General features: G+C 43.5%; 1 protein-coding gene across 2 annotated transcripts in view; it reads right to left on the bottom strand.

Annotated features, from left to right (window-relative positions):
- cnpy1 (canopy FGF signaling regulator 1) overlaps window positions 1-17462 on the bottom strand; it is a 50100-nt gene that overhangs the window by 11791 nt on the left and 20847 nt on the right. For both annotated transcript variants that reach the window (XM_034104020.1, XM_071206311.1), the window contains 2 exons: window positions 9371-9583; window positions 8861-8957 (listed from right to left, as the gene is read on the bottom strand). In XM_034104020.1, coding sequence (XP_033959911.1) covers window positions 8861-8957; window positions 9371-9583 — 310 coding nt within the window. The remainder of the gene's footprint in view (window positions 1-8860; window positions 8958-9370; window positions 9584-17462) is intronic.

Genomic DNA, 17462 nt, shown 5'->3' with positions numbered 1-17462 from the left:
GGCTAGCAGCGCTAAGGTCAAAGACACAGACATTATACATTATATTTGTATTTTACCAGGATGCAGTGACACAAATATTTACATATTTACATTTACTATCTACAGCACCCGCCGCCCCTGACATCCCCCACTCCCCCCGTTGACAATTTACTAGCGGTACCGAAGTGGGCCGGTCGAGAGTCCCGGGATGATTTTTAGTCCCATTCCACCACTGGCTACATGACCATATGATCGCCCATATTGACGCACCTCATTCCTAAACTTCTAACAGATACAACATAAACCGATCCTTCAGCCTCATATGAGCTCTCAGACACGTTCAACATTAACCTGTCATCGCTGTCTGAGCTTGCTGCTGTGTGCTCCATCATGCGTTTACATGCAGAAGCTGGGATCCTGAACGGTGCAGCTGGAGCGCTGTGCCCGCAATGACGTCACCCATCATTTGGCGGGACTTGAAGAATCCGCAAGAAGATCCAGAAAATGGTCAACATTGAGATTAATGGTTATCAAAGTACAAATATCCAAAATCAGTTCAGTAACGGTTTTCAAGGGGACAATATTTACTCAAATTGATGGGTTTGGATGATGGAGGAAAACCGTGTCACAGGCTCTTCAAGGAAAGCTCAGCGTACTGCCGGGAGGAGAAAGACTGACGGACAATCCACACAGAACCAGGAGCGAGCGGTAAGTCACTTCTTCATTCATGCTGTGTACATGTTTGATAGAACATAGTGTGAATAAGTTACTGCTGCGTGCCATTGGGGACTGACTTGCTGCTTGCGTGTGTTGGTTTGTGCCGCTAGAGGTTGCTTATGGTCGGCAGCAGTGATTTATTGAGCGTTTTGCTGAGTGGATTGGAGCATTGGTTGTTCATTCATTAAAACATTAAAAGGGATATTTCAATAAGTGGATCAAATTCAGATGTCAATGTGGCAACAATGGATGAACAAAAGAGAGTCGAAGGCTCAAAAGGAACGTCAATCAAAAGGTTCACAAAATGAAAAGTGTGATTAAAACAATGAAGGGTCTCATGCAAAGGGATGACAACGCCTCACAAATACAAACTCAACTTGAGCATTTAATTCCACTGGTTAAAGAAACCACCCTGTTACACAAGTCTGTAATTCCTCTTCTTACTGCAGACGAACAGGAAGAACAAAATGTATGGTGTGCCAAGACACTGAAATACAATAATGGATTTATCGACGATGTCAAGCAATGGCTTTCTGAAACTGGGAGACAACCGAGCAGCACCATCGCACATGTTCCTTCAAATGAGATATCTGATGAACCCCAACAAAGTATGTCTCATGTTTCAAAACACTGGGAACATGTTTGAAACTTCTGAAGCACAAAAGGAAATAAAACCAAGCGACAGTGTTTCAAACATAGGAAGCATTGGGTCTTGCAAGTGGAGCTCTGCTGGAACCAGGTCCAGTGTTTCAACGACATCATCATGCATCAAAGCTGAGGCTGACATGGCCGCTCTCATGGCATGACACATGTTATTAAAAGACAAGCATGCATTGGATGAACAAGAGGAAGAGCTCAGGAAACAGAAGGAACAGCTCAGGAAACAGAAGGAACAGCTCAGGGAACAGAAGGAACAGCTCAGGAAACAGAGGGAACAGCTCAGGGAACAGAAGGAACAGCTCAGGGAACAGAAGGAACAGCTCAGGAAACAGAGGGAACAGCTCAGGGAACAGAAGGAACAGCTCAGGAAACAGAGGGAATAGCCGCATCAAGGGCTAAAATGAATGTGCTAAGACGCTCTGGAAGGTCTCGTGCAGCAAGTAACACTCTGTGAGTCCCAATGGCATGCATTCTTATTTGGAAAGGGGACGAAAGGAAGCCACACTCAGTGCTGGAGCAAAAACATTTGAGCCTGACACAAACAGGCCTCCAGGTGGCCAGTCTGATGCACAGTTTTCGCACAGAGAACATGAAGTAGCCAATGGACATCTGCAACATCAAGTCACAAGAAGCTCAGAGGCCAGTACACATCAAAGTTCATCACAATCACATCCACAGTTACAGCACCAAAGCAATCACCCAGCAGCACTGGCACCAAGCAGCAGTGCTCAGAACCCATTACTTAATGTCTTAGAAAGACAAAATGAAATAACATCCATGTTGGTTCAGCAACAGTCTCTTTCTTTTCTGCCTTAAAGAGAAATTCAGATTGTTGATGTCTCTCTGTTTCCATATCAAGCATTCATAAGAGCTTTTGAGCACAGCATTGTGGAGAAGACTCACAATCCTAAAGACTGCCTGTATTTTCTCGAACAGTACACCAGGGGGCAGCCTTTGGAGCGTGTCAGAAGCTGTCAGCATATGGCCCATGACAGAGGATATGCCAAAGCAAAGGCTTTGCTTCAGGAGCATTTTGGTAATGCACAGAAAATAGTTTCAGCTTCCATGGAAAAGGCTCTTTCATGGCAGCCAATACGAGTAGAAGATGTGCGAGCTCTGCAAGCTTACGGTCTCTTTCTGAGAGGATGCTGCAACGTCATGGAAGAGTTTGAATACATGTGTGAGTTGAACATGCCAATTTAAAAAAAGTTTTAGCTGAGTAGAAACTAGGGACTCAAGAATCATTGATAACGCAGAAAGATTTGAGATAGGACGATAGTTATTTAACTCTGTGGGATCACCAGCTTTCACCAGAGCTTGCTTCCACACAGCTGGCAGTGTGTGAGTGGACAGGGAGAGATTACAAATATCAGTTACTGGTTGTGCTATAATCTGAGCTGCAATTTTTAAAAAGAACGGGTCGAGGCCGTCAGGCCCGGCAGACTTTTTAGGATCAATTGAGTGCAAACCCTGTAAGACTTCAGAGACCGAGAAATAAGCTAAATCAAAAACAGGGGAGCTCATCTCTTGACTAGGGCTGTGAGTACGACCATTTAGAGAGTCATGACTTTGCTCATCAAAAATGTGACCAGCCTTTTTGAGGTGAGCATTGAAAGCATTAGCCATACCATCTGAATCTGAAATAAAAAAATCACTGACCTTCAATTTTTTTGGGAAACTAGAAACCTTCTTGTTCTGAAGTGATTTAATTGTTTTCCAGAACTTAGAATGGTCATTAAAACAATCAGTGGTTAACTCAGATAGTAATCAGCTTTAGCTTTTTTAATAAGGGCTGAACATTTATTTCTGAGGACACGAAAAAGAAGCCAGTCATCAGTCAGTGTTAGACTTTCTAGCTAAGGACCATTGCTTATTACGATCATGAATTAGATCCGATAGTTCTCTAGTAAACCATGGAGTGTTCCTATTCTTAACTCTGAATTTTCTAAGGGGGGCATGTCTATTAATAATCAATAAAAAGTGATCAATAACAAATTGGACGGCAACATCGACAGATGGAATAAACGCTATGAAGTGCCATTCAACCTCCGCCAGATCGTGTAGGAAAGCCTGCTCAGAGAAGTGTTTGAAGCAGCGCCTGAGCACAATAAGGCCCTTGGCTTTGGGCAACTTAGTGCTCCTAATGCAAGCAATAGTGCAATGGTCGCTGATATCATTAGGAAAAACACCAACAGACACGTACTTATGAGCTGCATTTGTTAGAATGACATCTATAAGGGTATCGTTATTGGGTTTGGCAGGGTTTATTCTAGTGGGACTATCAATAAGCTGAGTTAAATTCAAAGAATCACAAACCTGCTTAAACTGTGAAGATTTTTCACTCAACCAGTCCCAATTTAAATCACCCAATAATATGATTTCAGAAGAAAACGTAGACAACAATTCAGTAAGGCTAGTAGTTGCATCCATGATGGCCGATGGAGGCCTATAACAGCCAATAACAGTGAGAGGAGCATTTGCTATAGTTATTTGGACTGTTAGAAACTCAAATTGCCTTGGAATTGAAATTGAGTGAAGGACTGAGCGCTGTAGTTTCTCAGCAGTGTATATTGCAACACCACCAGCTCTGCCCTTACGATCTGCTCTGAATACATTATATCCATCAATGTGAATAACAGTGTCAGTGACAGACGGTTTTAACCAGGTTTCAGAAACTACAACAATATCAGGCTTAGCAACTAAAAACCAGGTCTTGAAAACATCTACTTTGGGCACTAGGCTTCTAGCATTAACATGCAGAAAACCCAATCCTTGCCTACAGCTAAACTCTTTCGGAGTTGGCAAATGATGCAGGGAAGCAGAGAAACACTCAGGACCAGGGTTCATGTTAACGTTACCAGAGAGTAAAAGCAGTAACAATATCAACAGTCTGGAAGATGATTTTTTCACATGGGCTCTGGACGCGTCGCTCCTCAGGGGGGCGGGGCTGCTCCGATCCTTCGATATTAGCGAGTCCAAAGGGCATACGGGAGAGCGCATTTCGTGCCATGAAACGTCAGCTTTTGGTAAAAACTATCCGATGGAGTCAGCGCTCCAGAGGTTCCACCATCCGAATGTCCGAAGTGAACAGAGATATTGCTGGGAGGCAATCCGTCAGTTTTGCCGACATGCGGGCTGACAATTAATCCCAGGAAAAAAGGGAACACAAGGGTAGCTTTAGGCAACATTGTGCCTTGACACACCCAATTCAGGATCCGCAGCTCAGGTGGATCAGCAGCTCAGGTCAACCAGCCCCGACAGCACAGACAGCAATCCGGAGTCCGAAAGAGCGACAGCTCAGGCAGAGAGCAAACAATCCAGTCACAGCGAGGCACCGGCACAAAACAGCCCAAACACTTTTCAAATGTCAGTATGCACAAGAAGAACGAGAATGAGACAAACACTAACAGAGACAGAAACAAATCAACGTCCTGCCATCTTGGAACCTACACACCTACACCCAGAAAACTATGCCAGTTCATTGAGGCAACATTCCTCAGCAGAAAGACCTTCAGAGATGGCCTCACCTGAAACATGTAATGATTACTGAGATTGATTCAGATGTGAACCTATTGATTGGGACTAATGTTAATGTTACGGAGTGTAGACGGGGGCCCATATGCAGTCAAAACTATGCTGGGTTGGACTGTCAATGGACCTCTCAGAGGAGACCGGCGTAGTGAAATTACTTGTAGACAGCCAGATGTCACTGTCAATAGGATATCGGTTGCAAACCTTGAAGATCTGTGGAAGCAGCAGCTAAAGGCTGATTTCGCTGAATGCAGTCAGGGTGAGCAGATGGGACCGTCAAGAGAGGACTGTCACTTTATGGAGTACGTCACAAAGTCTGCTAAGTTGATGGATGGCCATTACTGTATTGGCTTACCTTTAAGGAAAAGGGCTGTTAGTCTGCCAAACAACAGGAGAGTAGCAGAACAACGTACACTGAGCCTCAAGAGAAGGTTTGATAAAGATGTTTCATTTCATGCTGATTACACTTTCATGAATGACATCCTTTCAAAGGGCTATGCAGAGAAAGTGCCAGTTGTGGATCTGGAACACAGTGACGGCAGGGTATGGTATATACCACACCATGGTGTATACCACCCAAAGAAGAAAAAGATCAGGGTCGTATTTGACTGTGCAGCTACATTCCAGGGAACATCGCTGAATGCGCAGCTCCTACAGGGACCAGATCTTACCAGCACACTGGTTGGAGTCATGACAAGATTCAGAAAGGAACCTGTTGTACTCATGGCAGACATTGAAGCCATGTTTCATCAGGTTCGAGTACCAGCTGAGGATTCAGATCTGTTGAGGTTTCTCTGGTGGCCAAATGGAGATCATCATCAGAACTTAGAAGAGCACAGAATGGTTGCACATCTGTTTGGAGCTACATCGTCGCCAAGTTGTGCTAGTTTTGCCCTTAGAAAGTGTGCAGAGGACCATCGGGAGGAGTTCAGCCCCAAAGTAAACAATTGAGTCTGACTCTTGCTCAATTGAGTCAGGCTCTTGCTCAGTCTGGCTTGAATAAGGAACAACAAGACCGAGAGATGAAAAAGGAAATGCAGACTATCAAGGCTCAGGTGGTCTCTGGTTTTCTTTCTATTGAGGACCTCCGAAAAGCTGAGAAAGAAATTATCTGCTTTTGCCAAAGAAAAAGGTTTCCTGATGAAATCAGAGGCTTGCAAAAGGGAGAAGGTGTGAAAAGGACTAGTCACATCAACAAGCTCAACCCAGTACTTGAAGATGGTGTTTTGAGAGTGGGAGGACGTCTCAGTAGAGCAGCAATGCCTGAAGAATCTAAACATCCTGCTATATTGGCAAAAGATCTTCACATTTCTTCATCATTCTACAGCAGGTACACCAAGATGTGGGACACGGTGGTCGTAACCACATGCTATCTAGCCTGCGACAAAGATACTGGATTGCTGGTGCTCGTGTGACTATAAGGAAAACCCTGTCAAAATGTATTGTTTGTCGGAGCTCCAGGAATGCAGAAAATGGCAGATTTACCTCAAGACAGTTTCTCCAGATGAACCTCCATTCACTCGTGTTGGAGTTGACTATTTGACCTTTTGAGGTCAAGCGAGGAAGGAGTACATATTCTAGGGGTATAAGTATCATCACTGAGTGACCAAAACTCGCGGCAGGGGAAGCAAACCCAGACAACACACAACGTAGCTTTACGGGACCAAAACGGAAAATGAGTCTTACCTTTGCTGTTTTCTGATCAAAAGTTGCGTTCAATGGCATTACAACGCATACAACACTACTGAAGGTTAATCCAATGTGTCTGTGTCACTTTGAAATGATTACTGATAACCCATCTTCATATTTATGTCAATAATGGGGATTTCATATTAGCTGCTACGAGAGTGGATGACAGCTTTCGGTTTTGGGCATTCTGGCTACTCATCACTCATTCACCAATGGGTAATGTTTAGATGGATTTTAGGAACTTCCTCTCGGTTCAAAAGAGGTGTCAATCATCAAAATCGACGGATAATGCACCCAAATGACCCCAGAAGCGGGTTTTTCTTCTTCTAAATCTCTCTAAAAAGGTCAAATGTCACTTGTTTTGCATCAATCTTGATACAGGGTATTTATATGTTATAGTTTGGATTCCTGAAGTTTTTAGGTTGCATTCACACCTAATAGTCCGTTTTCTGGTGCGCACCAGACGACAGTTTGTTACATTGTTTCATTTTTCAGAAGGTTCGGTTTGCGTTCACACGGGCAAAATTCAAACGGACTATAAACTTTAAACACAAGTCATGTGCACGGAAATGCTGTTCAACCATTGGTCAGAAATTAAGGGGGTAAAAACGGCAATTTCTACCGGAGCCTCCGCCATGGAGCATCGGCACTTTCGGCAGGTTATTCTCATGCTGCTGTTAATCTGGAGATCAACAGACACTAACGGCTCGCGCATATGATTATATAATCAGACAACGTCCGTTAAAAAACATTATAACATAATGAGAGACGTTCTGCAGTCAGGAGGGGCGTTTCACCGACGACAGGTGTTCTTACTTTTATGTAGCTAACGGAGAATTTTTACTTTACACGACACTGTTCAACACTTCATTCTGCTTCACTCTTTAACTAAACAACCGCGGATGTCTTGAAAGACTCTTTCGCTAAAGATTTTGAAGACATCCGCATTCTTGTGACACGTAAATACTATGCTTCCTATGTTTTGGTGCGGACTGCGTTCACACCAGCAATGAACCGCTCCAGAGTTCGCAAGCAAGCGCTCTGAGACCACCTCTTTTAGCGGACCAGAGTCTGGTTGTTTAGTTCACTTCAGAGGTCTCGGACTGCGTTCACACCGACCCAAACGAACCGCACCAAGCGGCTAAACGCACCAGGGTTCGATTCAACCGGACTATACAAGGCAGATGTGAACGCGCCATTAGTCTCCGATCCCATCATTCAAGGGTGGACGGACACTATAATAAATTTTCTTTTACTATGGTCAATCTGAATTTACTTTAAAATAAAAAAAATTCTATTTTGATTCTGACGCTTCTACATTCAACTCACAGGTTTATCATTGCTTTGAGAAAAAAGATTATTCATTTACCCCTTTTAGAAGTGAAGATATAGTCATTTGTTCTGGGAATGTCATTTTCCAGCCTGAGACCTGAAAAACAGGCTTGGGGCTTAACAGGTTAAACCCTCCAACACAAAGTTATTAAACCCTCATCCAGGAAAATATTAAACCCTCCAACAGGAAGATATTAAACCATCCAACAGGAAGATATTAAACCCTCCAACAGGAAGATATTAAACCATCCAACAGGAAGATATTAAACCATCCAACAGGAAGTTATTAAACCCTCCAACAGGAAGTTATTAAACCCTCCAACAGGAAGATATTAAACCATCCAACAGGAAGTTATTAAACCCTCCAACAGGAAGTTATTAAACCATCCAACAGGAAGTTATTAAACCCTCCAACAGGAAGATATTAAACCATCCAACAGGAAGTTATTAAACCCTCCAACAGGAAGATATTAAACCATCCAACAGGAAGTTATTAAACCCTCCAACAGGAAGTTATTAAACCCTCCAAAAGGAAGTTATTAAACCCTTCAACAGGAAGTTATTAAACCCTCCAACAGGAAGTTATTAAACCCTCCAAAAGGAAGTTATTAAACCTTTCAACAGGAAGTTATTAAACCCGCCAACAGGAAGTTATGAAACCCTACAACAGGAAGTTATTAAACCCTCCAACAGGAAGTTATCAAACCCTCTAACAGGAAGTCTGCATGTGTCCTGACTAAACCAGCTTCCCTGCCTGACCCCGTTTATTGATTCTAAACTGGTTAGGAAAAGTTGGGACAGTTCCTGTTTCTGTCAGAGGGGAGTTCTTGCAGAAGCTTCTCCCCGTATGCACTCCCCCAGCTGGGGGAAGGAGCCTCCTTCAGCTGAGAGTGAGACCACTCCGTCACAGAGTGGGAGTGTGTGTGCTGTGTGATAGGATGGAGCGCTGTACCTGAGACTCTGCTGCACAACTCCTCGCTCACATTCTCCGTGTCCCGTCTGAACAACAAGATGATCACATCCTCCAGCTCATCCACCAGCGTCTCACACTGAGAGAAACACAAAGCAGAGACCACACACGAGATTAGGTAGAAGCTGAACAAATGTTGGATCCTGAACCCCAGACAAAACATTTGCCGCCATTTTGAAACTAGCTGACGAGGATCCCTGACTTTTTAAATTAGCTTGGCTTTTAAACATTCAATTCAGTCCGTTTGCAATAACCACATCTACAGGGTGCGTCGTAATCCTCAGCATTCCAGTAGTAGAAACAAACATGATTTTTAAACATCTGTTTTATCTGTTAAATGTTTGGGTGAGTCCTACTTTTTTTGTGCAATCCTCTACACACTCGCTTTTGATTGGACAGTGCTGCAAATGTTTCCTCGCAGCAATCCAATCTGAAAGTTTAGCAATAACTTAGAACACACACACCATTTTCATTCTGTATGTTTGCACTCACTGCGAACTTCAGAGCATTGGATGCGTCTGGGCCGCCAAACTCGAAGTGGTTAAAGTCGGGGAAGTCCCCAGGGGCCCCGCCGCTCCTGGGAGCAAACCTCTTGTACTGCTTGTGCTGGGTGTTGGGGTCAACATGGAGGGCGTAGTCGTTCATGCTGTTGCACACCTCCTCCAGGAGCTCACTGAGGTGAGTCTCTGAGCGGGCGAGGGGTACCTGGCCCCCGAGGGAGGGAGAGAGAGAGAGAGAGAGAGAGAGAGAGAGAGAGAGAGAGAGAGAGAGAGAGAGAGAGAGAGAGAGTGTTGAGCTGATGCTTCCTCTCTGGATCAACCAAATGGCTTCCCTCACATTTACCCAGAGTTCCCTGCACCAAGTGAAACATTAACATTTGTACACTAAGCTCCATGTATGGTAAACACAAAGCACATTAAACTAAGCACATGTGTCACTGCCATGGCAACCATGATGTCAGTGTCTGCTACATCGCAGGGCCCCTGGGGTCAGCAGGGCGGCCCCTTGTTTCCGCAGTGTCTCCTCCATACTCACCAACAAACCTCACCCTCCAACTCTGACTTTTAACCTGCGCATACCCTCCCAACCTCTCCACCCAGTCTCCCCGTCCTCTTCCTGTCCCCCGGTGAAGAGACAAAGCCAGGCGCTGGTGTCTAGACGGGTCAGGACAGGTGCAGCGCAGCACTCACCCCACCCCTGAAGGAGAGCGGGTGACAGGGGGTGACGCCCTGGGGATGAAGGGGCAAGGATGGGGAGGTGAAAAGGGTGAAAGGGTGGGGTGTTATCTTTACACCTCTGAATGGGCTGGAACAATCCAAAGGGAGTTGGTTTCCTGAGGAGGGTGGGGTGAGCGGAGGACTGAACAGAAGCCAAGTGCAGGGTAAACAGCTCCTCTGCTTCTGCTGGCCCTCGGAGCCCCCTCCACCCATCACAGGTGGGAATCTTCCTTGTGTTCTTGGTCTAAAAGTGGCAAGGTGGGTGTGGGGGTGTGGCACAAGGAGGAAGAGGGGGTTGGTTGGAGGGCATTTTGTAACAAAGTACCCTTTTGTGCTTTTTAGGAATTGGCAGTGATCTCAGAGCCTACTGGTTACATTAGACACACACACACACACACACACACACACACACACACACACACACACACACACACACACACACACACACACACACACACACACACACACACACACACACACACACACACACACACAACACACACACACACACACACACACACACACACACACACACACCACACACACACACACACACACACACACACACACACACACACACACACACACCACACACACACACACACACACACACACACACACACACACACACACACACACACACACACACACACACACACACACACACACACACACACACACACACACACACACACACACACACACACACACACACACACACACACACACACACACACACACACACACACACACACACACACACACACACACACACACACACAGGATGTCACAAAGTCACAAAGCGCCTCTCCACCATCTGTTTGCCTCTTCCTCTCCTCAAATAATGTGGTTGATGGTGGAAACCAGTGGAGCCGCTGACTAATCCCTGCATGGTCTTTAAGGCCCGCCCCCCTCTTTAACTTCTGCCTCTTTCAGCTGGAGATCCATGAGCTTGACAACACTGTTGTGCTGAGGAGGAAGTGGGTTGGTGAACAGAATGTGTTACAGCACGGGGCCAAAGGTCGGAGGGCGAGCAGCGAGGGATGTAGGTCAGGAAGGCCAATGACGATGAGGTTCACCTATCAATCAAAATGTGTTTGTGATGACTTTGACACCAGTGCTGACATCCACAGAGAGAGGGACATTAGTCGTTGGCTCTCACTTATAACATTTGTGGAGCTGTCTTTTTGATTACCTACTCATGACTTTATGATTTGCTCTACAACATTTGCAAAATATTTTGTATTGTTCAACCAACAGCCCAAAACACAAAGGTGTCCAGTTTCCTATTTTAAAAGAAAATTGGTCGTGGAAATGACTTTGGGGCCATTATCAATTCCTTCATTTTGCATTTCTTAGGTTGCTATTGTTAAACTAGTGCAGCCTACACATTTTGTGAAGGTTTGGATATTAGCGAAAGTGCCAGATTAAATATTTAAACAAATACAAGGAAAGAGAAAGCATTGTTGGTTTTCTTCAATTAGTTTTTAATTTATTATGAATAAAACATGTACACCTCTTGTGAATATGACGTCTACCCCTGTAAATTAAATACTCCAGTACAAATGATGTCCTGACTATTCAAGTTTTTGCTTATCATTATGAAATGAATGATCGCACTGGCGATACAATAATGATATCATGTGATTTTGTCCTTCCTAGCTGCTAATGATTACTATCCCCAGTAACTAAAGAGTATCAATGTGTGGTGCAATTGTTTTTTTGTATTTTTATATTATATGGTAATTATAATATGTATTATTTAAGTATCATCTATATGTTGCAGTTGGCATGGCTAAAGCTAAATTAAGCTAATGTGGACTATTTTATATAGAGGATTTTTTTTGTTCAACCAAAAACATTCTAACAAAACTAAATTGAGTACTACAGCTGTCAGGTAAATGTACGGTTACAGCTTAATAAGCAGGTGAAATCACGGCTTATTTTCCCATTGTCTGAAATCCGACATTACGCGAACACAAACGTTGTGTTATGACTGAGGGTCATCACATAACTGCTGAAATGTGACTTTTTTATATATGAAATTGATAAATACAGAGTCTAAAATCCAAACACAAATTAAATCACATGAAAAAAAAATAAAAAAGACAACTCGCCCCAACGGACAATAAAACACGTCGGTCCCGTCTTTATCATGCCATGCTACCAAATGGTTTGGAATTAAAGCCCTTCCTTGCCAGTCGGAGTCTTGTGAAAGGGAGCTGTCAGTCACAGTGTTGTTTGAAGAATGGGGCTGGGGGGCGGGGGTGGGGGGGGGAGAGACCGGTTGGGCCAGAGAATAGGCTTCTCAGGGATGCTATCCTCCATTCAATTCCCATTGGACAAGGAGCCATTATTGCTTGCTGTGGACAGGGGCCTTTCAATTTCATTGTCCTGGTTTTATGGGCAAATGAAGACCCATATATTAATAATAATAATGAAATTGTCATCAAAGCTGCGAGTGGAAGGAGAAGCTGAAATGTCATTTTGACCATAAGATTAGTTCATATTAAATGATAAAGGTTTGATGATAATAATATCACTTCATTATGACAAAAAAGACATATTGAGAGATTTGTAATTAGCTGGCACTTCTGAATGTAAATGAAATGCATCCTTATAAAAGCAGTCATCCTAATCTAAAGATGGTTAATTCTGAAGAGGATACAGTATAGCTACATCAGCTGTCACATTTCTTCAAAGCAAGGGGGAACATTTTGGGAAATAATATTTTAGTTTGTATTCATTATTCCAATGAGAAGATCAATGTAAATCCAGGGTGTGATTAGCTTAGCATTAAGCCCAGAAGCAGTGGGAAACTGCTAGCCGGGCTCTGTGAAACGGAAAATATGTGAAACTTTTTTTAAAGAGTGCAAGGAAAAATATTTACCCGCACTATAATCTCTAAAAACAAATCAGCTGAATTGAGTGTTACGTTGTATTCAAAGACACAAAGAATTCAGCTGTTTATTTTTTCACTGAAGTACATCACAAACAAGCCTGTTTTTTTGCTAGCCAAATTAGCAACCAGATTAAGGTTAAGTATGGATGCACTTTACTAATTAAACTAGCTAGCACTAGCTGGTCATTTCATGTTTGTTTAGCTAACAGTGGCCCAGGCTCTTGCCCTAAATCATCATTAAAATCAGGTGTAGGGAAGCAACCCCCTCACCCCAAACCATACATACTTTTCTTCAGATTAATCAAATATGAAAAGTATTATTGAGCTTTAGAGTGTTCCAGTAAGGTAGATTTCTTTGGAAGGTGTCCACAGGTTCACATTTCCCCCAGTAAATATGACATGAGCCCTCATAAAACCGCAAACTGTTGTTTTTTATACATTTGTGTTGGATTTAACAAAAAGGATTTGAGGCATTTCATGTGTCTCTGTTTCTCTGTTGAACTATTCCTTTAACAACCTTTGGGCAGATTAAACGCGAAAGCGCTCTCAATTATAAAAAATAAAATCAGTTAACTGCATGTCACCTCACTCAGTCACATATGTGTCACTATGTCAGCGTGTCATTGTGCATCCTCTCATTCTCAATGCATGACTTCCCATTGGTCACTATGAGATCAGCTCACCGCTCCAACTAAGTTCAATGTCTTTGGAGGCCTTAAATGTGTCATTGTTGCAGCAGGCAGGTTTAACTTTTGTGCAAAGGACCAGCCCCATGCCCCCAGGAAGTCCTACTGTGAGGAGGCCAAAGAGCAGAGACTTAAAACCTGCAAATCCTCCTCACTGATGGCATCTAAGCTGTGACATCCCTCCCTCTCCGATTCACACTAGGTCAAAAGCTGCTGAAAGGAGGGAGTCGGAGGGCATGGGATCAAGGTTTGGCTTCTTCTGTGGCTCAGTAACATTTGATTGAGCAAACAATGCAACAGGTGGAGGTTTCGTGTTAGCTAAGGGCAGAGGAGAAGTCATCTCCGGAAGACTATCTGTTCCTGGTTACTATAGCGTGACCACAACCCAAACTGTCGTCACTAGAAGAGCTGCTTCATCCACAGTTGGTCAAATCCACCAGGGTCTTTAGGATCAAATATAAACAAAACATAAGTTTGGGTGTCAAGTTGCACAACCATGGACAATTCTAGAAGTATTCAAATGGTTGCTCTAGAGAGGCTATACCTTTAGTGCAGTGAGTGGGTTGGGGCTACATCATGCCATTGAGCTGCCAGGTCCTCAGGGAGGGGCCCGCGTTCTGTTCCTGCACCAAGGCTTTCCTCTGCTTAACCAGTTGCTGATTATTCCCCTCTTTGCCATTTTAGGGCCATGTGATTCATGTTCAATATCCGCACTCGAGAAACCCTGGGTCAAACTTGGTGATGTGATTAATTAGATTACATTTGTGATACGCGTTAAGGTTTCCAGATGAATTGTTAGCGTTAACGCTCACTGATATCATAGTGACCGCCGACAGCTCTAGTTATAATGCTCCAAATATCTGGAACAAACTAGCAGAAAACAGCAGTTCTGCTGCTACTCTCACTGCTTTTAAATCCAGGCTGTAGACTTTTCTTTCTGCTGTTGCCTTTTATTTAATCAAAGAGCTATTCATATCTCACACTGCACGGTTGTACCTTTTTTTGTTCTTTTAATATGTACATTTTGGGCTTTTTAATTAATGTCTGAAATGTATAATAATAATAATCATTTTAAATTCATTCAATTTATAGCACTTTTTAAGAAACACAAAGATGCTTAATGTCATTTCATGAAGTTCCTTTTTCCTTAATGCTTCTTGTGTTTCTGTAAATGACCTTCGAGTGCCTTGTTGTGATGCCTAACTTAGGGCCTGCTGCACTGCCTAACTTAGGGCCTGCTGCTCTGCCTAACTTAGGGCCTGCTGCACTGTCTAACTTAGGGCCTGCTGCTCTGCCTAACTTAGGGCCTGCTGCACTGCCTAACCTAGGGCCTGCTGCACTGCCTAACCTAGGGCCTGCTGCACTGCCTAACCTAGGGCCTGCTGCTCTGCCTAACTTAGGGCCTGCTGCACTGTCTAACTTAGGGCCTGCTGCACTGCCTAACTTAGGGCCTGCTGCACTGCCTAACTTAGGGCCTGCTGCACTGCCTAACGTAGGGCCTGCTGCACTGTCTAACGTAGGGCCTGCTGCTCTGCCTAACTTAGGGCCTGCTGCTCTGCCTAACTTAGGGCCTGCTGCACTGTCTAACTTAGGGCCTGCTGCACTGTCTAACTTAGGGCCTGCTGCACTGCCTAACTTAGGGCCTGCTGCACTGTCTAACTTAGGGCCTGCTGCACTGCCTAACTTAGGGCCTGCTGCACTGTCTAACTTAGGGCCTGCTGCACTGCCTAACTTAGGGCCTGCTGCACTGTCTAACTTAGGGCCTGCTGCACTGCCTAACTTAGGGCCTGCTGCTCTGCCTAACTTAGGGCCTGCTGCACTGCCTAACTTAGGGCCTGCTGCACTGTCTAACTTAGGGCCTGCTGCACTGCCTAACGTAGGGCCTGCTGCACTGCCTAACTTAGGGTCTGCTGCACTGCCTCTGAATTCCCTAAAAAGCACTCTATAAATAAGATATATTATTATTATGATAATAATAATGGAAGAAATGGGTGGACTGCTGAGTGGACTGATACAGTATAGGCAAGGCAAGGCAAGTTTATTTATATAGCACCTTTCAGCACCAGGCAATTCAAGGTGCTTTACAAAAATGAAAGACATTCAGACAAAGGCATTTAAAAACAGTAAAAGATAATAAAAGAAACATTAAAAGAAAAACAAACAATGAAAGACATTAAGAAAATGGCATTTAAAATCAGTCATTTCAAAGAAAAGCTAATAAAATAAACATTAAAAGATAAAAGTTACAGTGCAGTCTAAGATATGAATAGTTCGATTATTTCGGTTCATGATTTTTAATTTATTCACAGAACCTCCCTTTGGAAATCCGAACATTTCTGTCCCGATTGTCAATTTAGACTGATTGTTTTCACCATGTTATGCTCGCATGACATCCACAATCGGACCCTCAAGAGGGTGTACTAGCCCCCTACTCTGTTCTATAACAAAGTCTTTAAGTGTTACCTGAACACCCCGTGTTACCAAAACACTATTTTTCACCCGTCGGTGATGTGATACTTGTTCCTCAGTACAAATTAGGGTTGCCAGAAACTGACCATGATCAAAATCGATTATTCGGCAGCCCTGGCGAATAATAATCGATTATTCGACCGACCCCCCCCCCCCCCGCGAAAAAAAAAAAAAAAAAGGAATTCCGTTTTTTTCTTTTTTCTTTACTGGAACATGTTTAACAGTACAAACAAGCATGTCATCACAACGACGTGGCCTTGAAGTGAAGTTGGTAATGGCCGGCTGTGCTGCGTCTTTCTCTGTAACCTCTTTGGCGTGCTTCGCACTCAAATGCCAACGCATTGTTGAGGTTGAGCTGTGATAGACCAACGTCTTTTCGCAGAGCTTGCATTTAACTTCCTTTGGACTTGTAAGTTCGAAGTAGTTCCACGAGGAGGAACTCTTTTTACCTGCCGCTTTGTTCATCTTTAGTCGCACGTGTGAGGGAGAGGGGGGGCGGGGTCGGTGTGTAGCGTGCTGCAGCAGCAGTCTGCTCTGCACGCAGGCTTCCTCCAAGTTTACAGTAAAACAAACTGGTGGTGTGACCAATGACAATTATTAATACTATTACTATTATTAGCATATATATATATTTATATATATTTTGGTTGAAAATAAGCCAGAAAAAAAAAATACATAAATAAAAAAAATATATATATATAAATAAAATCGATTTTAAAAAATAATATTCAATTATGGAGACTGTAGCGAATATTCGAATAATCGCTGGCATCCCTAGTACAAATCACCCAAAAACTGATCGTAAACCCTGGCTACGATGGATATCCCAAATATCCTACTTTCGAGCAGTCCCTCTCATAAATGTCATGGAGCTTCAGACGGTTTTCACCATGTTTTGCTCGCATGACATCCACAATTGGACCCTCAGGAGGGTGTACTAGCCCCCTACTCTGCTTTGCGTTCCATAACAAAGTCTTTAAGTGTTACCTGAACACCCCGTGTTACCAAAACACTATTTTTCACCCGTCTGTGCTGTGATACTTGTTCCTCAGTACAACTCACCTAAAAACTGATAAACTGAACGTAACCCCTGGCTACGATGGGTATCCCAAATATCCTACTTTCGAGCAGTCCCTCTCATAAATATCATGGAGAAATTAATTACGTTTAAATTTAAAACATTAAAAGAAAAAATACATGGATAAAAGTAACAGTGCAGTCTAAGATATGAATAGTTCAATTAAAAGCAGCGACAAAAAGAAAAGTCTTCAGCCTGGATTTAAAAGTAGTCAGAGTTGCAGCGGACCTGC

The sequence above is a fragment of the Pseudochaenichthys georgianus genome, chromosome 17 (assembly GCF_902827115.2).
Source record: "Pseudochaenichthys georgianus chromosome 17, fPseGeo1.2, whole genome shotgun sequence".
Lineage (NCBI taxonomy): Eukaryota > Metazoa > Chordata > Actinopteri > Perciformes > Channichthyidae > Pseudochaenichthys > Pseudochaenichthys georgianus.
The sequence above is the reverse complement of the archived record's forward strand: the minus strand, read 5'-3'. Positions and strand labels throughout refer to the sequence as shown.